The 22882-nt window shown below is 36.7% G+C and overlaps 2 protein-coding genes across 4 annotated transcripts in view; both read right to left on the bottom strand.

Annotated features, from left to right (window-relative positions):
- The window catches only part of nAChRalpha4 (nicotinic acetylcholine receptor alpha4), a 510593-nt gene extending 506199 nt beyond the window's left edge, over positions 1-4394 (bottom strand). For 2 of the 3 annotated variants that reach the window (XM_070215893.1, XM_070215894.1), the window contains exon 1: positions 4041-4394. The gene's annotated coding sequence lies outside the window, so the exon portion shown is untranslated. The remainder of the gene's footprint in view (positions 1-4040) is intronic. The other variant, XM_070215892.1, reaches the window with a different exon arrangement.
- A 6552-nt stretch (positions 4395-10946) lies between these two features.
- On the bottom strand, positions 10947-11789 carry LOC138912956 (uncharacterized). Its single transcript, XM_070214999.1, has one exon. The coding sequence runs from the start codon at positions 11787-11789 to the stop codon at positions 10947-10949; it is 843 nt and encodes a 280-aa protein (XP_070071100.1).
- Between the last annotated feature and the right edge of the window lie 11093 nt (positions 11790-22882).

Genomic DNA, 22882 nt, shown 5'->3' with positions numbered 1-22882 from the left:
CTCAGTTTTTGAGCTATCGGGATGAAACTTTCCCAAAAGTCTTCTTTTTATTGCAGGTAGTATATATGTCGGAACCGGACAACTATATATTAAGGCTCCCATAGGAATATTCAAGCAAATATCAGAAAATTCATTGTAACTTTGTAGGAAGTAAGCGTTTTGATTTTTGACTACTTATGTATAAACAAAATTAAAATAGAAACGCTGAATCTGGAATCCCTGGAACTGCACCGAATGAGCATTACTTTATCTGAAAGGGTATATAAGCTTCGGCTGGCCGAAGTTAGCTTCCTTTCTTGTTTTTGAGTAAAAAATAAAAATCACCATTCGCTCAGAACTAATGATTATTTTGTGAGCGTAATTATTTCGCTTAAAATATCACTCAAAATGTGATTGTAGCTGTCCTACGTAGAATTTTACAATTATTTAAATGTGCACTTGTGGGTAGAACCACAAAACACATATCCAGCTAAGAAAAAAATAAACTTTCTGTATAAACCGCTTAAAAGCGGTTGACTTTTGTATAAAAAAAAATTTTCTGTGGGAATCGAACTCGTGCTTACAGCACGGGGGACCAACACACTAACACCCAGCCCACATGTCGGGTTGGGTCTATGTGGAATAGTTCATAACATAAGGTTCATAAGGTTTCAACAACTTTTTGTATTTAGGCATACCTGTAAACTAATAACCGCGTTTTTAAAAGTTTATACCAGGGACCGTAATCATTATAAGTGATATAATAAAAATCAATATTTAATGATTATTTATTGATTTTTATAAATTGTACTCCATTTTAATAATTACTTGTTGAGTTTTTTTCAATCGCTCAAAGTATAACACAGGCCGACAAAATGTGACATGGGTCGGTGTCCAGGCCTGCCACCATTTTATTTCGATAAATGAGGCTTTTCTAAGCATAAGTTGCCACTACGCCTATAGTCCATCAGCTCTGGTATTTGCGGTATCTTTAATTTAAGAAAATCACAAATTTTCTTCGTCTTTTGGGATTTATCTTCAAGAGTGGACAACCAATTTTGGTAATCTTCTCGGAATTAAATAGTTACATGTCTCTTTTATTCGGTCGTTTTGGAAAATTCAATCTAACTCAACCACAAGAGGAGGTGGGCGCATTCAAAATTTTAAAGTCACAGCAAAGTTTAAAAATCTTCATTTGTGAACAGCGTTTAAAATTAAATAAAAATATTTTCTTCTACGATGCATTTTTGATCCAAAGACACCTTATGTCCTTAATTTTTAGGACACTCATCAGGTTTTTGTGAATTGTTTTGGAATTTTTAAAATTGTTTTTCTTACTTCCTTCACAGTGACACTTCACAAACAGTGCCCAAACGTGACGAATTTCCATTCTGCTTTTAAATTTCGTTTAAGAAGAGAAAAAACCCGCCCCCTGGGAAGTTTTATATTTTATTTTTTTACTTAAAATATTTTATTAAGCCGTGCAAAATCAAAAATTATTTTTTTAGAAAAATTTTACTAGTTCTAATTACATTTTAACTTCTAAAGTTCTTTTAGATTGACTTAAAACTTTTTTGTATAATCTTAAGATGTTAATCTACAAGAAAAGAAATATATAACAATTGGATTTCTTTTTTTGCAAGACTCTACCATTAATTATTGTTTAGCTTTTAACTAAAATAATAAAAAAAAATATATACATTTCGAAACATCAAAAAAAGAAAAAAACAATATTAGAAAACGTCTGCCTCTTGCGGGGATCGAACTCGCATCAACATCGCTGATCAACGCTTTAACCAGCACGACCATAGACCGAGTTGAAAATGTTGGACAGAAAATCCTTTTCGACTTTTAAATGTTGTTGGCCCTAGATTATAGAAATTACAAAAATGAAATTTTGTCGCAAATGTGTTGCCACGTTCTCGCACACATACACACAAAGCCCACTTACACTTATGCATTGTGTACTCAATAAACGAATTCTAAAAATAGAACAAGCTCTTTCCCCCTTTTCCCCTTGCCGACAACAGTTTGAACAGAAAGTCAGAGTTATGCCCTCTCTATATAATGTATACTCTTTGGTGCAACGTTGAAATTGCAGGAGAACAATTAGTCTACAGCGATTTTGTCATCTTATGGATGGAACTGCTATGCTATGCTACTTGCTATGAAGGTAAGCTTTTAAAAAATGAAGTTTTGTTGGCTGCCATTTATATGGACCCAAGGATAAGTTTGGTGTTGACAATCCCTCAAAAAACTTTTGAAACAAATTTCATGCCGCATTTACCACCTCAAGCATGTAAGCTACTTCTCAAAAATAGGCAGTTTGAAGAGTCCCGCTTAATATTGTTATATTACTGTTTTGTACTTTTTTTATAGTTATTGTGATTTAGATATTATACGGTTCCTGTCTTAAACTAGATCGTAAATCGTTTATAAAAATGGATGAAAAAGAGTTATCGCGTTTTTCCATTTTCCGAACCAAACTAAGTAATTGGTATTTTTCCCACATTTTTGGGCGCTGTTTTGGCTTTCGACTTTTTTGGAGACTTCTACTGTTCATATGTGCAGTGTTACCTACACTAAAAAAAGCTCAAACTTTAAGCAATGTTGTACAATAGTGTACAAAAACAGCAATAATTATATTTTGAACGCAAAGCATATCGAATCATTTTTTAATACTTCTGAGAAGTAAGCTTTCTTTTTTGTTAAAGCAATACTAATTCAATTCAATACAATTATTAGCAATACTAATAAAAAGTGTTCTCAATACCATTTATTTTTTATGACTGACAAAAGTCCCAACTTTGGTAACTCAATTACACCAGTTTACAGTAAAAAATATTCATGGGCTTCTTACGCAGTGCAAGTTTGTTTCAGCTGAGGGCCACGGCTCCTCTAACGCCTACAATCGCCTTAAACGAGTTTAAAATGTGTCTGGCGCCCACATCTTTTAAGATCTTTAAAGATTAAAGTAAAAACGCAGTTTTAACGTATACCTATCGAAATTTAGAAAACCTTTTTTTAAATCGTACCATTCGTTAAAAAGTTATGCGCTATCAAATTTTTATATCTCCATCTTCCACGCGCTCCCTTTAGCTGAATAACAGGGATTGCACCTTTTACGAAAAAGTGTTAAAAATGCCATCTTGGTACCGCTATAACTCCGGTAGAACAGGGATGGCCCTCTTGGGAGATTTTGACTCAAAACCGAGATGACATCGATTTTGATTTAAGCATTTGTATTATGTGTCAATCTTGGCTAGCTTTAGAGATCAAAAAACTGAAAAAAACTTCGATGAGAACGGTTGTTTTTCTCGGCTTACAAATTTTTTATGTTAAAAAAATTTACTTTTTACTCGTATATAACAGGTAGAGGAAGCCTTTTTGACTCTGTAAATTAATATTTTTCTTGATCGCTACCCGAATCGATCTAGCTAAGTCAGTTTTCATGAACGCTGAGATCTGCGGAAACAATTAAATCTAGAACACAAACGTTTTACGGGCTCCTAAGCAAAGCATTTATTGTTAAGGCCTCTCTAACGCCCACACATCACATAAGTGAAGTGCGCTTGCATTTTGAAAGATTTTTTTTTGTTAACATTTTATTTAATTTTGAATAGTTTTCGGCAAAGGGAATGAACAAATAAAGTAATCGCCGCTAGGTGGTCCTCTGAAATCTCGGAAATATTTGCTTTCTCTCGAAAAGTGAGTAATCCATTAATAGAATTGTCATTTGTTTAGAACATGTAATACCTAGAATGTCCCAAGCATTCAAAAACGTATATAGTAAGAATATCGCTTTTGAGTTGTCAGCCCTACGTAGCCTATAGCTCCGAAAGTATTGAACTTTAGTAGTATATATTGTTAAATATTAATCATATTCAAGTTTTTTGTATGCAAAAGGCATGGAACTCTTTGAAGATGCACAGGAAACACTATCCATTAATATATGTATTATCTTGGGCGTTGGTTCGGTAATTTTGTATAAAAAACACAAAGAACTTTTTACACTTTTACTATACTTTTATATTTTTCCAATAATTTTAGATAGTACAGACCTTATGCTTTCATTGGTATGGTGTGAGAGTATTATTTTTAGTACACAACGTGAATACACAAAAGTTATATATTATTATATATTTTCACATAAAAATAAGTGGTCACTAACAAATTTAGTATGTTGGTCGACAATGACACAAAAAACAATTGTTCCAAAAATACTCGATAATGTATGTCATTGCTATAAATGTTTAAAGCCTTAAGCCACAAAACAATCGATTGGAAGTTGTAAGTTTAAGCCTTTAATATATAATGTAAGAATTCATATTTCGTTACACTATTTACAAGTCAAATTTTATTACCGAAGACGCGATGTGTTTATCAAACCATTGAAATGACTTTGGAAACTGGGCAAGGAATCCTCCCCTGTCTGTTCCAGTCATGCACATCCACTGCGTGGAAAATGGACTGGAATATACATTTCCTCCCTTAAATATTTTGTACACACAGAAATATTTTATGTATAGTTTAAACTGTTCACAAAAAAACCTTATATTATTAAATATGAACTAGATATGTTATAGATTTTTATCATGTGTACAACTTTTTGCGTAATCTTGTTCAGGCATTCACACGCAAGAAAAACGCAATAACTAATAAAAATCGTGAGCACATACTCATTTATTTCGTGTATAAATAATGTATTTTGGTTGGTTAAGATACAACTTGTATTAAAAATTATATTTAATCCATAGATATATGTTTACTAAGTGCACATTACATTAATAAATTAAATTCTAAAAGCTTTATAACTTATCCAAAACAACATTTTTATATGATTGAGAATTAGCATTTCCATAGAGTCCTAGCGCATGCGCAAAAGAACAGTAAATATTATACGTTCAAAACGCTCCCAATTTGTTTGAAATCCCCAAAAAATGTTCTGTGTCGGTAATAAAATAATTATAATGAAATATAATAAAAAAAAATATATACTTTTATATATATCTGAGATAGAACAAATCATGATTTATCAACAGTTTTTTTTTAGATTTTTAAGGATATGTAGGGGAGAAGGGGGCGCAAATAGTAAAAATGGCACAATAGTATGTGGCCCTAGCGGCTCGTTAAAATTGCGCGCCGTGTTTACTGAAGGTTCCATAGAACACCAGAGAGCTACATCAAAAATTTGTTTCCGCCAATCTATAAAAAAAATTATTTTTGTTTGAGCTCCCTTATTTTCCGAATAGTAGATGAGAAGGGGGCAAAAATAGTAAGAGAGGCAGAATAGTTGGTTGACCGGCCAAACGGCTCGTTTAAGTTGCGCGCCGTGTTTACTGAAGGCTCCTTATAACACCAGAAGGCTGCATTAAGGGGCGGGTAGGGTCTTTGGCACCAAAAAATCGACTAACTTTGCGATTTTTTCTATAAAAACTGGTGGGATGGATTTAATTCAAACCTTTTGTATATTATTTAGTATCATTTAAGTAACATCCACTAATTTTTATAGCCGATACTATCGGCTAATAAATCGGTGGCAAAACGATTGCTGGAACGTTATTAAAAAAATGCGTTTTGCGGTGTTCACTGTACCTCCGCTAAAAATTATCGGATTTCCATTTTGTTTTTACATTTCGCTTAAGAATTAAAAAACCCGCCCCCTATGAAGCCCTTTTTTTTAATTTTGTATTTAAAAAAAAATTTCGATAGTCTTAAGTCAAAAATGTGCTTTTCACCTAGAAAATTTGACTTTCGGCTTAAAAATAAAATGTTTAAAGTTAAAAAATAAAAAAAACGCTTCTTAGGGGGCGGGTTTTTTTTATGCAGAAAAATATGCGACGAATTTGAAAACGATCTGTTGAGCCGTTTAGAAAGGCCGATGAACACGAACTTTGAAAACGTGGCTTCGAGAAAAAAGCACTTAAAGATGCACTTACGTACCAAAATTTTTGGAGGTTAGGGTACTAGTTGTAGCATGACTTCAAAAAGCTAAGCTTTGGATAACTTCTAAAGTTTTTGTCCGATTGACTTAAAACTTTTTTTGTATAATCTTAAGATGTAAATCTACAAGGAAAATTTTTTTTTTAAATCTTTGTTTTATTTTTGGAAGACCCTAATGCTGACTCGATCGGTGCAGTTCCAGGGATTCCAGATTAATTATTGCCTTTTTACTACCTGCAATAGAAGGAAGTCTTTTGGGAAAGTTTCATCGTTTCATAGAAACGGACAGACGGACATGGCTAGATGGTCTCGGCTATTGGCGCTGATTAAGAATATATACACTTTATGTGGTCGGAAATGGTCGGTCTGCGCTGCAAACATCTGACTGAAATTATAATACCATATGCAAGGGTATAAAAAACCACAACAAAACTCTTTTACTCTTTTTTTAGATCCAAGGATTCGTGTCCAAAGAGTCCAATAAAATTTAATGAAAATTATCTCTTTTACCCTATACCGTTAACAACGAAAGAACGTTTCGTACTGTTTTTACCCCAGTTTTGGGACTAGATTAGTTTCAAAAGTATGTTGACATTTTGCAACGTTTCTTAAGGGCTTTGCAATTGACTTCAAAATGATGTTAGAAAAAGTTATAGCCAAAAGAACAGCCTTTTCGATGATACCTTTATTCTCTTTATTTATAGCTGCTATGTCTAACCAAAATTTTCTTACCCCCTTCTCCCCTACATGTAAAAAAAGATTCGGTCAAATTAAAAATTTGACCAAGAAAAAATTGTTGTGTATCAAATTTTTGACCGCATATTTCTGTCCAAGCTAGCAGCTTGTACTCAACCCGAAGATCCTTATCACCCGGCGTTCAAGTTCAAGTTCAATAACTGATTGTCTCTAAGACTTTGAGAAATAAATCAGAGAGCAACCGATTGAATTGCTCGTACAAAAATTTTGATCGCACTTAGCCGACGAGCAGTTTTTTCAGCTTTCTTTTGCTCGGCTCGCTTACAGACCGATTGCTCTGCCCACCGAGAAAATTTCTCTGGAAAAAAATATTTTCATGAGGTTTCTCCATACAAGTGGAAGGGTCAAAACCTCATTCACCCCTTACATTTCTTCAATCTCTGGTTTTAAAATACACGGGGGTGACACAAAAAGTAAGGGGGAAATGAGGTTTTTATCTGGATCTCTGGCACAATGGCAGAATGCAGTCCAAAATCCACTGGTTTTTCGACTTCCCGCATTATAGATTTTCCACACGTACCCAGTTATGGTTTTCCTCCACTTGCAATGTCTGCTTTTCCGCACCCTCTCAGCTTTGGTTTTTCCAGATCCTCGCAGTTTTGGTTTTGCACTGCTTTGCAGTATCTGATTTTCCACAATAAAAATAATTTTTTTTGTAATATTTGTTTGTGTGTTTATTAAAATTATTTACAATCGAAGCATTGGAACAAAAAATTTTTAATGCCCCAACCAGAATGCAGTTCTTAGGTATCCATGTCTTGCCTGTCTTCTGAAAATATCAAAAATAATTAAGATATGAATGTAAGACCATTATTACGTCTCAGCACAAAATTAAAGGATCTCTCCAGAAATTATGCCTGGTTTGCCATGGCCGATCATTTACCCTCTGTTCAGCTGTTTTATGTCGGGTATCTATTTCCAAAAATATGAGAAGAAAAAATAAAATATGACAAACGCAGGCGCAACACTTCTGGTCCCCAGAAGTCGTATATTTCTTAATGGCGAAAATATGTGTGGTACTAACATTTGTAACGCTGAAGTAAAGATTATAAAAAGACAACATTTATTTTATCAGTCCCCTTTTTATTGTTTTTTAAATTAAAATTAACTATTTTTTTTTTTTTTAATTTTAAGTTACTTTCGAACCAACCAAAAAATTGGGGAAGATTTATTTGGCCGTCCCGTATAATGTAAAACGGGTAAACGCCACCGCCTATGTGTGAAATGAAATTTCAAGAAATTGGAAATTGGAAATTGATCAGTGTTTGCAATTACTACTCCGTAGTAGCGAGATGAATACAAATATTGCTATGCTATTGCTATCGCTCTCTTTTTGACGAGAGCCGTAGCAGAGCCATAGCAAAATAACGAGAAAGTTTGTGCTCTGCTCTGCTCGTAGTTTTGTCGCTTCAGAAACTGTAGCAATAGCGGTAGCAGAAAATCCAGTCCTGTGCTCTGTGTAGCAGTAACGGTAGCAAAAAATTGATAGCGAGATGAGAGCAGAGCACTTGCTTTTTTTTCATGTGCTACGACTCTCGCTTGCTTCTGTCAGAATAAAGTGGTTTAAAATAATAAAATAAATAATAGTATTTTATTCAAAAACTAAAAATCAATATATTATATTATATTATATATAATATTCGTTTTTTATTGATTTTTAGTTTTTGAATAAAATACTATTATTTATTTTATTATTTTAAACCACTTTATTCTGACAGAAAATATTTTCTTTCTCATTCTGGCAAAGCGACAATTAAAAAGAAAACGCTGCATAAGAAAGGTGCAGAAAATAAGAAAACTAACACAAGCGAGAGTCGTAGCACATGAAAAAAAAGCAAGTGCTCTGCTCTCATCTCGCTATCAATTTTTTGCTACCGTTACTGCTACACAGAGCACAGGACTTGATTTTCTGCTACCGCTATTGCTACAGTTTCTGAAGCGGCAAAACTACGAGCAGAGCAGAGCACAAACTTTCTCGTTATTTTGCTATGGCTCTGCTACGGCTCTAGTCAAAAAGAGAGCGATAGCAATAGCAAAACAAAATACTACGAGAGTAGCGTAGCTTTTCAAACGCTGAAATTGATCAAAACGAATATATGTACGTGTTTTTTATACCCTTGCAGAGGGTATTATGATTTCAGTCAGAAGTTTGCAACGCAGTGAAGGAGACGTTTCCGACCCCATAAAGTATATATATTCTTGATCAGCATCACAAGACGAGTCGATCTAGTCGGACAACTATATCTTATAGCTCCCATAGGAAGGATCGGAAAAAAAAACTTTAAAAAATTCTAGCTTCGGTGTTTTTTGAAATATTACCTTCTACTTTTGGGGATGTTATTTTTTAAATATTTCTGAATTTCGAATTAATTATTTAAAAAATCGGACTACTATATCATATAGCTGCCATAGGAACGATCGGAAAATTAATGGAAAAGTAATAGGAAATAAATTCAAGCTTCTTTGGTTTTTATTGTATTATCTTCTACTCTAGGATATGACTATTTTTAAATATTTCCGAATTTTAATTTTAATTTGATCAAAATCGGACGACTATATCATATAGCTGCCATAGGAACGATCGGAAAATTAATGAGAAATATTAGAAAATTGAACATTTTTGCGATTTGTTAATTAATAGGAATGATCTGCAAGGGTATATAAGCTTCCTTTCTTGTTTTTTTTTTTTTTTTTTGCTAGTGGTGGTGAAAAGCATAGCTTGCCGAAGTCTGGGACTCTAACCCAGCAAAAACTCCACCCCCTCCCCGCTTCACCGGCGGTACTGCCGTTAGGTATTACTTCGCCGGGGAAGGAATGCCCTTAGGGCTCTCTAGGATTCTATCCTATTGGAATTTCGCAGTCTTTCTGCGATGCGCAGTTTTTTGAGTACTATTGTGGCCATGTTGCATACAGCAGACTAATTTTCTTCTGATTCAAGCATAATATCCACCAGGTTACAAGCGGCTGGCGTCCTCCCAACCCTCATGCTCAGATCTCTTCGTTCATTTTCAAATCTCGGACAGACAAAAAACACGTGTTCTGCGTCTTCGTTATCCGACTCGCAGAGTGGACAGTGCGGATAACTTTCATGCTTAAACCTATTTAGATAGTATTTAGAGCATCCATGTCCTGTCAACAGTTGCGTTAAGTAGAAGTCCACATGTCCATGCTTCCTTCCCAGCCATCTCTGCAGTTCTGGGATAAGCTTTTACGTCCAACGTCCTGTGCTACTTCGTTCCCATCTCTCTTGCCACTTCGCAATGGTAAGTTCTCTGCACCTTTTCCGTAGAGGTTCAGCAGGTGCGATTCCTGAGCTGCCTGCTCGGATCTCCACTGATTCCAGTGCCAGCAGGTCGATCGGTATGATTCCCGATATTACCAATGTCGCATCATGGGATACCGTGCGGAACGCACAGCATACCCGCAGGGCACACAGCCTCTGCACGGAGTCGGCTTCTTGCATATAACTTTCCGTTTCAGTGGCTCGGGCCCATATGGGAGCAGCGTACATCAGCGTCGATTTAATTTAATTTAATTTATTTTAAAATGCTTACCAGTAATCTCCGACTTGGTTGCCTCGGTCCCCGAGTATTTGCCATAATCCTCGAGATTGCGGCCGCGGTCCTACCTGCCTTGCCACTAGCGTACGCTAGATGATCTTTGAAGGTTAGCCGGTGGTCAATCATGACACCCAAGTATTTAGGCATAGTGGCCTATATGAAGAAGGCTCCTCCGCCGGCTTGTCCCCCTTTGGTATGAGTACCAGCCGCTGTTGTTTCCAGCGACTAGGGAACACACCTTCTGTTAGGCATGCGTTATACATGTCAACATACTCCTTTGTGTTTGCCTTTATGGCAATTTTAAGGACTTTATTGTCGGTGCCTTGTCGTCCAGTATTGTCTTCAATACCCGGAGGACTTCTTCGGCACTTGTGAGCTTTATGCTCGCCGTGTTCACGATCTGTGAGGCTCGCGCCATACTCTCTTGCTCTGGGAATAGTGTTTCCACTATCCTTTTTAGGGCGACTGGGCATGTCGGCGATGGCCTACTAAATACCCGAAGCCGTTTTGTGACGAGTTTATATGCGAAGCCCCATGGGTTGGAGTCATTTCTTCGCATATATTGTTAAAGCACCTGCGTTTACTTTCTTTTATGGTTTTTTCCAGGACTCGTCTTTTTTCCCTGAAAACTAGTTGTAGTGCCTCAAAATCGGGCCTTCCTCTTGAGCGTTGGTATGCGCGTCTTGCCCTGTGGCAGTCTTTCCTGGCTTACGCAATGGATTGGATCCACCAGTATGCAGGTCTTCTTCCTGATGGGTTTCTTCCCTTTCTCTGCATAGATGCATCACAGGCTAGTTTGGTGTAGTCTGCGATGTGGTTTGCCCGTTCTTCAGCTGAACCGCTAGTGGAGAGGTCCTCGAAGAACATCTGTACCATCTCCACGTCTAGCGTTTCTATTTTGTACCCTGCCACGGTTCTAGGAACCCGTGGTGGGCCATTTCTGGACTTTATCGTGCAGATTATTGCTGCATGGACACTACCCATGTAGGTGTCACTAACCTCCCAGCTGGAGCCCGAGGCCAATCCAGCGCTCGCAAATGTGAGGTCAATGATGGAACTGGTGCCGGCTCTAGAAAAAGTCGGTTTCGTTCCAGAGTTCAGCAGCACTAGGTCAAGTGCGGCGAAGCTCTCCAGTAGCGCCTTTCCCCTCGGATTTGTTCGGGGAGAGCCCCAGTCGGTAGCCCAGGCGTTAAAGTCCCCGGCTATTACGGCTGGACGATTTTCCCGGGCATCTTCTGCAATCCCTTCAAGTACAGATATTGCCTGGCGAAGGCTAAGGCTTGGCGGCAGGTAACAGCTATAGAACGCTATACCATTCACATGGGCCCTAGCGAAGCAATTTCCGCTTTTTTTTCTGCTAATCTGAAGCTTCGGATTTCCGCAGCTCCATATTGCCGATTTTTTGCTATCATCTGCTAGCCATTCTCCGGAATTTTTATTTCTGTATTGCTCGCTTATGAGTGCAATGTCTACGTTTTCCTCGATGACATTTTGCTCCAGCAACAATTGGGCAACCGCACAGTGGTTTAGGTTTATTTGAAGGAACTTCATTTACCCCTAAGCCCTTGCATAGCCCTCCTGAAGTACGGGCATTTCCCACTCATTGTTGGGTGGTCGCAATCCTTCTCCTTCTTGCGTTTGCAGAGCATGCAGCAGGCCTTTGCCTTGCAGCCTCTGGCTTGGTGCTCCTTTGCTCCGCAGTTGTAGCAGCATTTTGTGCAGTCCTCTTGGATCCTGCAGTTCCCTGCTATATGGCCAAACTCCATACACTTAAAACACCTTTTAGGTGTTATCTTTGGGCGGATTCTACACGAAGTCCAACCCAGCCTGATTTTTCCCTTCTCTATGAGCCGTCTCCCTATGTCAGGCATGACTCTAAGTGTTGCAGTTTGCGTGCCACCGTATGCCGTCCTTAGACTCATCACCGCGGATTCTGGCAGCTCCACATCGAACTGTGATTTAACCGCACATAGAATGTCCGTTTTCTCGGTGATCTCGTCTATATCCTTTACCTCGACCAGCATTGTCTCAGTCAGCGCTCTGACATCAACATTGCTGCCCAGGACCGCCTGCATTGTGTTCTGAAGCTCCGCGGTTTTTGGGTCAGATACCTTGTTTAGGAGGATTAGTAATTCCCCCTTAGCTGTGCGCCTGACAGCCTGTACGGCTTGTCCTAGCTCTTTCAGCTGCGGTTCAGCCTTAACCTTTTTAAGGATGTCCGCATAGGACCCTCCAGAGGAGGTGGCGATCACTATCGCGTCATTGCGAGGCGGTCGCATCCTTGGTTTCCTTATCTTCTGTCTAACCTGTTGCCATTCCTCAGGCTTCTTCCCAGGTTTTTTGGGCTTGCTGGTGCTCTCTGTCCCAGTGTGTTTCCCCTTTTTAGCACTTTGGCTGGCATTGCTGTCCGGTGCCTTGTGCATCGCCTTTTTTGCCGGTACAGCTAGCGTTTTCCCAGTTTCTTGGCCCCTGGGGCGCTTACTATTTCCGCTCGCGAGCACTTCTGCGCAGGTTTTATTGGCTGTCTCCTTAGCCTTTTCCTGTTCCTCGATTATGCCCTGCACAGCCGACAGGACTTCCCGCTGGAGATAGTCGATTTCGTCGACAATATCCCTCATGGGGTTTGTTATGGAGCGCTTTCCGTCCATTAGCCTCTTCAGCCCCCTGGCCTTCGATCCCAGGCCGGACAGCTGTTTTAGCACATCACCCTGCTCCTCGTCAGCAGCTTTTGGGGTCCTTTTTCCTCCTACTGGGGGTGTGCCGGGCTGCTTGCCACCGCACTCCACCCTTTTTTCTGGCGATCTCGCCATCGCGGTGCTTTTTTTAGGATGTTGTGCCCCCGATCCCCTGCCCGACATTTTCCCTGCCTGGAGGATTCAGTGCGTGGGCACTGGTTTTTCGGGGAGGTTGGACTTTTTTCCCGCAGTATCCTGCTGATATTCAATCGGACACAATTTAAAGAAAAGAAAATAAAAATAAAATTTAAAATAAAGAATAAATCTTAAATATTAAAAAATAAATATATTTCAATTTTTTTTAAAAGTACCGCCCAAATTCAAAAGAACCGCCCAGTATTTCCCTACGTGCAACGGCACACACTTACGTGCTTGGCCTGCACCCTGTCCGAAGCTCGCTGCTATGGCACCCGCAGCCCCTTTCGCACACTACGATCAGCTGATCGCGCAAGTGCTTTCCACCACTGAACGTGTGTTTGCAAAAATAAAAGCGCGAGAGAAAATTTGGCAACAACTAACAAACAACTAGTGGAAATTTATAATAAGAGGCAGAGACACCTCCCCTCTCTCGCCTATGACCGGCCCCTGCCTGGCCGCCAAACCTGTTGGGGATACAATTCCCAGATGTCGCCCACGGCCTCCTGGCCACCAGAGGATGTCTAGGTACGTGTGCTGGTTCTCCTAGCCGGATGGCCGGCTGCGCTTTTTGATTTGTGCTGAAAACTAGAAGGGTTAGACGGAGCGATTTTAAGACGCGACCGCACTCTCTGCTTTCTCAACTCTCTCTTCAAAAATATATGTACGTGTGAGATGGTCGTGTTGTGTGTTTATGAAGATGTGCGATGAAATCCGATGAAGGTGTTATCGATATTATTGTGAGATTCTTTGGCGAGAAATTTCTATGGATGGGTCCGTATTTTGAGCATTTTAATAAAATGTGAGAAATATCTTCAATTGAATTGGAATTGCAGTCGCAAATAGAATTGTCAAAGACTTTTAATTTGTGTAACGTGTATTTGCCGAAAGCATGTCCACTTAAAATTCTGTTTAGTTGCTTAACTTCGAGACGGTTTAAATTGCAGTTTTTATCTTTGAACGAAGGTTTTTCATTAACATATGGGAATAACAGACAATATCCTCTGTTTCTTTCTATGCAGAAAGTGTTATAATCTCTTCCCCAATCCAACATGATGCGATTATATAAATGTGTAATGGCATCGTTTAGAGTGTATGTGCCACCGTTTCTGTTATTTTTTGCTGCTGAATCTGCCAGTTCGTTTCCTTCGATATTTAGATGGCTGGGTATTTGGTGTAACTCGAAATATAGGATACTTTGAACAGAAAGCGAGGAACGTTTAGTATTAGCGTAAAAGCTTTCAATGGTATTTGAAATTGAATGTACAAAAGCACATCCCATAAAATTTTCTTGAACTGAGCCGTCAGTATATAAAACCTCAAAACCTTTTTTATTTAAAATGTCGAGCTTTTCTTTTAAAAGCGAGTTGACTAAAGACGTATCAGACAATTTCTTGTTTGGTATACTGCTCTTAAAAAAATCCACATCCATCAAGATTTTCCGAGATTTATAAGAAGAAACGTTTAGATTAGGAATTGAATCATAAATATCTTTGAAATCCGAGTAAACCTTTATAAAGCTAGTGTTTTTTGCTGTGAAATCATTAGTCAAAAGAGAGGCTGCTGGTAAACCATGAGCGAAAATTTTGGCCAATTCCTTCGCCGTAGTAACTTTTAGTCTATATTCCGGAGGAATTTCACCTGCTAAATGGTAAATTATGTTAACAGGAGTCGATTTTATAAGTCCAAGGGATTTCCTGAGGAAGAAATTTGCATGGACCTTAATATTGCTTGTTACTGTTTTCGAAATGCTAGCGAAAGAAGAGCAGGCGTATTCATATTTGGGCCAAACAAAAGCCTTATAAAGATTAAGGGCCTTGCTAGAATGAATGCCAAAATGACATCCACTTAACATATTTAAAAACATATTGGATTTATTAGTTTTGGCTATGATATGTTTGACATGTCCTATAGAAGAATTGTTTGTACAAATGGTCCTACCTAAATAAATAACCTGATCTACATCGTTAATAGCTAAATTATTGCACGAAATATTTAATATTTTCCTCCTATTATTAAAATGCATAACAGACGATTTGAGCGGATTAAACGTTAAATTAATAGAATTTCACATTTCCCTAAAAACATTCACTTTATGTTCAAGAACATTTCTTGCAGTCGTAAAATCTTTGTCAAAAGTAATGAGAAGGAAATCGTCCGCGTATTGAAATAAAATGCTCTGATGATCACTTATGGCGTGCAAATCAGAGGTGTACAAATTAAAAAGTATTGGTAAAATTGACCAACAAAGATAGTTACGTAACTATTAAAATTGTTACGTGTATTTTGATTTTGCTTTGGGTTTGTGTCTTTGCTAATTGTGTGTATTTTGTTGTTGTGAAATGACTATTTACTTAGTAGAATTGACAATTTTGCTGGTTGGGGCCTGTTTGACAATTATTACAGTTGATTTTACCATTTTTTTTTTTTGTGTATACCCTGGCTGACTCCCTTACTCACAGTAATTTCGGAGTTACCCATAGTTAAAACTCTTTTACTTAGGAAGCCGATTATAAAATTAATAATTAAAGAGTTGAAACCCCTATCTAAAAGAATATTTTCTAAAATTGGGATGTTGACTGAATCAAAAGCTTTACTTATATCTAGTACTGCTGCTGTGACATAAAAACCTTTAGCTTTTAGATTAGCAATGTTATTAATAACATCGTTGATGCGGTGAGTTGTGGAGTGGTTTTTCCTAAAAGCGTAAGACCGATTTGGAATTAAACTAAAACTATCTATGTGCATCTCCATGTTGACTTTAATAAGGCCTTCTAGGCATTTAAGCACAACACTTAAAAGACAGATTGGTCGGTTTTTTGTAATTATAGAAGAATCAGTGTTCTTTTTTGGGACTGGAACAACTTTAATTCTACGCCAAGAATCCGGTACTGTGCCATCGTTAAAAATTTCATTAACCATGGATACCAAGTTTTGGATTTCGTCAGGGGGTAAGGAGAGAAGCATGCTATAAGAAATGTTGTCTAAACCTTTTGCAGAATTTGGGTTACGTGTTTTTAAAAATTTGGTGAGATCAGATGCCGAAAAGTACGTTTTATTCAAGGCTTGAATGTCAAAAGAGGGAAACTCCATTTGAATACATTCTGGGGTGTCTGGGGCTGAGGAGATCTGGTGTAGGAAAGCGGTGTGATCAGAATCATTATATTGGCTGCTAGTGGGTTTAATTTGCTTATAAGATTTTAAGGATTTGATAGTTTGCCACATTTCTTTCACTGACTTGGGGTTTGACAAATCATCTGCTAATTTCTTCATATTTTCCTTTCTTACCTTGTAAAAATAGTTATTTAGTTTTTTGTTATTTTAAAAAAAAATTTTAGTGTCTGATAAAAGTTTGCTTTTATAATATTTTTGTCTACTAGCATTTCTTAATCTAAAAAGTCTCTCACAAGTCTCGTCCCAGTATTTTGTTGGGATATATTTATTATGTTCAATAATTTTAACTGTATTACTTTTTAAAATGTGGTTTGTTGTATTTGTGAGATTGTCTAAAGAAGTAATTTTAATTTTGGAAAAATCGTCCAAAATTTGAGACTGCAGCAGCTTATGGCTATTTTTAGAAGCAGCAAAATTGGTCAATTCTAATATTATAGGAAAATGATTGCTATTGGAAATTTTGGAATTTGAGGAAGACCAATTAAGAGAAATAATTTAATAATTTTAAATTTAATATTTTTTTTTATATAAATACCTACACCCCCATAACCGTCATTACGGGGCTTACATATAAAATTAAAATTAGCGAGACTGCACATAGCATTATTTTTAATCTAAATTTCAGACAAAAGGGCAATGTCCACGTTGTTATTGACTAAAAAAAGTTCAAGAGGCTGTTTATTATTATTGGCTGTCAAACTTTGAATATTATACTGTAGTATTTTCATAAATTAAGGATAAAATAAAAATAAATAAACAAATAACAAAAAATAAGAAAATAAATATAATACTGAAAAGCTTCTAAAAAAAAAGACAAAATTACAAATAATAATTTAGAAACCGGAGCGCAATTTTTGCACATCAATTTCTGAATTAGTTTTTGCAATACGTGCTCTTAAATTTTCTAAAAATGTTCTAGCATCTGCTAGAATGTCTGTATTATTTTCTAGTAAAAATGAAGAAATTTGAGAGGAGATAGAAATTAAACTGTTTTCAGCGGTTTCTAGGGCTGAAGATTGGGTCAAACAAGGTTGAGATGGAGAGGGGGTTTGTTGTTGCTGTGAAAAATTAGAAGACTGAGATAACTGTGAAGAAATGGAAGATTGTAAAGGAGGAGGAATAAATTTTTCATTAAGAGAATAACTGTTTTCCCTAACTGCCGATCTGTAACTGTCCATAGTGACTTGAGCATTTCTATTCTCATTTATACGGTTTTGGTTAATTTTTACTACTTTGTTAAAGGGAATACAATTGTGGATGCTTTCTGCAGCAGCCTTCATATTGTTTTGCAAAACAGGTATGGCTGATTTTTTCTGGGTCTGAAGCAGAGGAAAATCAGAAGAATTAAAGATTTTAAAAGAGTTGGCGGTTTACTTCTCAAATAAAGCTGGAAATTTGGTTTGGACTTCTACTCTAGAAAGATTCTCAACTGTCATGCATTTTTGTATAGCAAAAGCCCTCTTTCTTGCTGGGCATTCAAGCTCAGTAGCAGAGTGAGGCTGTTTGCAATTTGCGCACTTTATAACAATACATTTCTCTTCTCTTGGATGGACGAAGGAACAATCGCGACAAACTTCATTAGTTTGTTTGCAGTGTTGGGCAAAATGACCAAACCTGAAACACCTGAAACACTGACTAAACGGAACAAACATTTCGGCTTTAACTTTAGTATACAAGAAGATGACTTCCTCCGGAATTTGTGCGCCTTCAAAGATTATTTTAACCCTGGAAGTAGGTACCATATCTTTATTTTCGTTTTTCCTATAAACTCGGATGATATCATGGATGGGAATTGGCGATGAAATTAATTCTTTTAATTCAGGTAAAGAAAATTTAGTGGGGATTTGAAAGATAATACCGGTTTTTAAAATGAAATGTTTTAGTATTTTGGGTTCGTACCCTTATTTTTTTAAATTAGAATTTACCAAGTCATTAGCTGCTTTTGCTGACCTGCACTCGGCTTTGCACCGCCAGTAGCCATTTTTCTTCACTTTTACTATGTCTTTCAATTTAAGGTTAAAAAGAACTACATTAAGTTCTAATGCGTTTATTGGTTTTCTAGTTTGTCCTTTATGATTGGGGGGGCAAAAGAGAAGTTCAAATACCTGCATAGAATTCTTTCCCTTATTGCTGGCAATGCCATTTTCTTTATCTCCTTCTTTTGGTTGGCTTTTACTGCTATTCTCCAGGTCAATGCCCTTCTGTACGTTTAACGATCTGAATAAATTTCGGACCTATTCGGGAGTTGAAACGGCTCTGATTAACTATTTTCACTTTTTCCAACAAATTTAAAAATGATGTGACCCTGCATCATATGCTTGATAATACCAACATGCCAAATCCAGATAACTTTTGGTCATAATTTCGTTGTAAGTTAAGGTCACACTTTGCACGCGAATAAATATTTAGTTTAAACAATATTTGTCAGGAACCGTAATCAATAAAGTTTACGTATATTATAGGTATATTAGGCATTTTTCGTGTTATTATTACCAACACGAATTTTTATTTTTTAACAACACTTAAAAATGGCTTAGGCCACGATCTGACGATCAAATTATTTTATTTCACAGAAAATGTTTAAAAATGTAAACTAACATGACCGTCAACAAAAAAATCAATTAATAGCTCGATTTTATATCGATTTTGTGCGTTGGGAAAAACGGGTATTACAGCCCTGTTAGAGCCCTGTTGTGTCAGTTAACAGCTGTAAACGGCCAAAAAAAACACCGTTGTCGCAAGCTTCAAAAATGCATATCAAATTAATTTGCTGGTGGATTGTAATGATCAATAGCTTGTTTTTTTGTCAAAGCACCTTCTACCAGTAGAAGTTATAAAAATAATTTCGGTTTTTAGGCGTGTATTTTTAACGAAGACATTTATGCCAGCATTTTTGCATTTTTTCTAATTTTTTCAACTTTGACGAAATGTAGCTTCCAAACTAATGAATGGAACTCAATGCAGTGTATAAGAAAGTTGGAGGGCATTCTATTACCTGTAAAATTAGTCATTTATGGTTGAAATCGGTTAACCACAACTCAAGTTAGAAATTAAAAAATTGTCAAAAAAGTTTTTTACACTTCAAAAAATTTTATCCATGAAAAAAATTTTAAGTGCCATTTCCTTAATCAGGAAGACGTACTTTACCGAAAAACAAAGGTTTCATTCATGGTATATTTCATCGATTTTATTTTGTAAACTGGTGTAATTTGTTTCCAATTAATTCCCCATTAATTTTTCGATCGGTCATATGGCAGCTTTATGAGATAGTCGTCTGATTTTAATCAAATTAAAATTGAAATTCGGAAATATTTAAAAAGATTCATATCCTAGAGTAGAAGAGAATGCAATAAAAACCAAAGAAGTTACAATTTATTTCCTTTTACTTTCCCATTAATTTATCCGATCGTTCCTATGGTAGCTATATGATATAGTCGTCCGATTTTTTAAATATTGAATTCGAAATTCCGAAATATTTAAAAAATAACATCCCCAAGAGTAGAAGGTACCTGCAATAGAAAGAAGACTTTGGGAAAGTTTCAAGCCGATAGCTTCAAAATTGAGAGACTAGTTTGCGTAGAAACGGACGGACAGACGGACCTACAGACATGGCTAGATCGACTCGTCTAGTGATGCTGATCAAGAATATATATACTTCTGACTGAATTCATAATCAGGGGTGTCACAGAAATCTCTTCCAACCGAAGGCGGTTGGATTTTGCATTGATGCACGTAAGAACTTTAACGGATTTCGGTTGGAAATAATTTCTGTGACACCCCCGAATATCTTCTGCAAGGGTATAAAAACATGTGCACGTTACACATAACGCAGGCCCAAAATAAGCTTCCACTAAAAAATAAATTTCTATTACTAAATCGCGTTCAATCGTCGGCATATAAAATGCATATTAAGGTAAAGATATTTTCACAAAATAGAGTAATTTTTATGTTATTATGTGTTGTGTTATTGTTTTAAAATTATTGTTTTAGCAGTGACCTGGGGAGTGGTGTATTTTTTGTATACATCGATTTCAGATAAAGACAAAGTTGTGAGTTTCGTCTTACCCTTTGATGAAACTAATTTCTAAATATTAGTGAAAGTTTTCTTAGTCTATGTTGTAAATTTGAACTGCAACTTTTTGAAACTTTCTGAGTTATACGCTCTTTTGTGTTCGTGCGTATTTTTTGTTTGTTGTGTTCGTCATATTGGTTTGTGCTTTGAAATCTTAATTGCTCCATTGTGAAGTTTTAAATTGAAGTTTTTAATTTTTATACCCGTTACTCGTAGAGTAAAAGGGTATATTGTATTCGTGCAAATGTATGTAACAGGGAGAAGGAAGCGTTTCCGACCCTATAAGGTATATATATTCTTGATCAGGGTAAATAGCCGAGTCGATATAGCCATGTCCGTCTGTCCGTCTGTCTTTCTGTCCGTCTGTCTGTCCGTATGAACGCTGAAATCTCGGAAACTATAAACCTCGGAAACTATAAACTATAAACCTTTCGTAGCCCAGAGCCACAATTTAGCGTAAGTGGTACCTTGAACCTTTAACTTCAAGAGTGTCCAATCACAAAGCTGGCCGAACTCTATATCTTTAGCTACAGTGGGTTTTACCGAAGTACTTTTTGTCACTTTTTTTCATCTATAGTAGCCTGATATTTTCCTTGTTGAACTGAGACCCGTACACATACAATACATTAAAAATATCAGGCTACTATAGATGAAAAAAACTGGCCAAAAGTACTTCAGTAAAATCCATTGTAGCTAAAGAAGTAGAGGTCGCCCAACTTTGTGATTGGACAATCTTGAAGTTAAAGGTTAAAAGTACCTTTTCCGCTAAATTTTGGCTCTGGGCTGCGATGGGTTTTCTTGCTATTAGGCCGCAAAAAGTGCCTAAAAATCGAAAATATGGAACTTTGACCACGGATTTCTCAAAACTGCGACGTGATGGAAAGTTTCCAAGTATGAGGTAGTTTTCTACAACTAAAATCCTTTCAGGTTTGGTAGCTTTTATTCTTGGGCTTTTTTTTTGTCGACCAGTGTAATCGTAACTAGATATATAAATTTCGATTGCGTATAACTTTTTAATGAATGGTCCGATTTAAAAAATGTCTTCTACATTTCGATAGGTATAAATATACACAACAAAATTGCATTTATACTTTTCGGAAATTTTTAAAGATTTGGGCGCAGGACCCATTTTAAAATCGTTAGTGGGCGATTGTGGGCGTTAGAGGGGGCGTGGCGCTCGGCTAAAATAAACTTGCGCTGCGTAGGAAGCCAACGAATATGTGTGGGAAATCTCAACCTTCTAGCTTTTGTAGTTTCTGAGATCTCAGCGTTCATACAGACGGACAGACGGACATGGCTAGATCGACTCGGCTAGTGCCCCTGATCAAGTATATATATACTTTATGGGGTCGGAAACGCTTCCTTCTAGCTGTTACATACTTTTGCACGAATCTAATATACCCTTTTACTCTACGAGTAACGGGTATAAAAATGCTTTATAGGGTTTGAAGAAGTTTGCAACGCAGTGAAGGAGACGTTTCCGACCGCATAAAGTATATATATTCCTGATCACCATCACTAGACGTGTCGATCTAGCCATGTCCGTCTGTCCGTCTGTCGGTCCGTCTGTCCGTCTGTCCGTCTGTCCGTCCGTTTCTACGCAAACTAGTCTCTCAGTTTTGAAGCAATCGGCTTGAAACTTTCCCAAAAGTCTTCTTTCTATTGCAGGTAGTATATAAGTCGAAACCGACCGAATAGGACAACTATATCTTATAGCTCCCATAGGAAGGATCGGAATTACCTTCTACTCTTGGGGATGTTATTTTTTAAATATTTCTGAATTTCGAATTAAATATTTAAAAAATCGGTCGACTTTATCATACAGCTGCCTTAGGAACGATCGGAAAGTTAATGGAAAAGTAATAGGAAACAAATTCTAGCTTCTTTGGTTTTTATTGTATTTACTTCTACTCTAGGATATGACTATTTTTAAATATTTTCGAATTTCAATTTTAATTTGATCAAAATCAGACGACTATATCATATAGCTGCCATAGGTACGATCGAAAAATTAATGGGAAATTAATTGGAAACAAATTATAGCTCCGACTATAGCGTTCTCTCTAAACTTAGTTTCATAAAAATCGGATCTACACAGCGACCTGTGGACGATCCGCAGCTGGCCTACTTTTTTTAATATAGCCTCACATAAAAATTCCCACGGCCGCCATTTTGAAAGATAAATGCAATATAAAAATCGGTTAAAATTATATAAGAACAATGGGGTGAACTTCCGTTTAGCTCCAACCCCCGATTTCGTCCAAACTTTCAAAATCCACGTTATTTGGGGTCCTGATTATTGAAAAAATAGTCAAAGTTGGCGCAAATAACGGGATCATGGAACATAACGGTAAAAACAGTTTTTCTTAAATATCTTCGAATATAATAACTTAATCAAAAAGCTAGCTAGGAGAAATGAAAGCTATTAAATAAATGAGTATTTTATGTATTATACATTTTTTCTGTAAAACTAATAGTTTTCGTTAAAAACGCTAAATAAGAATATTTTTTCACAATGTTTGAAAATA

This window comes from Drosophila takahashii, chromosome 3L (genome assembly GCF_030179915.1).
Source record: "Drosophila takahashii strain IR98-3 E-12201 chromosome 3L, DtakHiC1v2, whole genome shotgun sequence".
Taxonomy (NCBI): domain Eukaryota; kingdom Metazoa; phylum Arthropoda; class Insecta; order Diptera; family Drosophilidae; genus Drosophila; species Drosophila takahashii.
The sequence above is the reverse complement of the archived record's forward strand: the minus strand, read 5'-3'. Positions and strand labels throughout refer to the sequence as shown.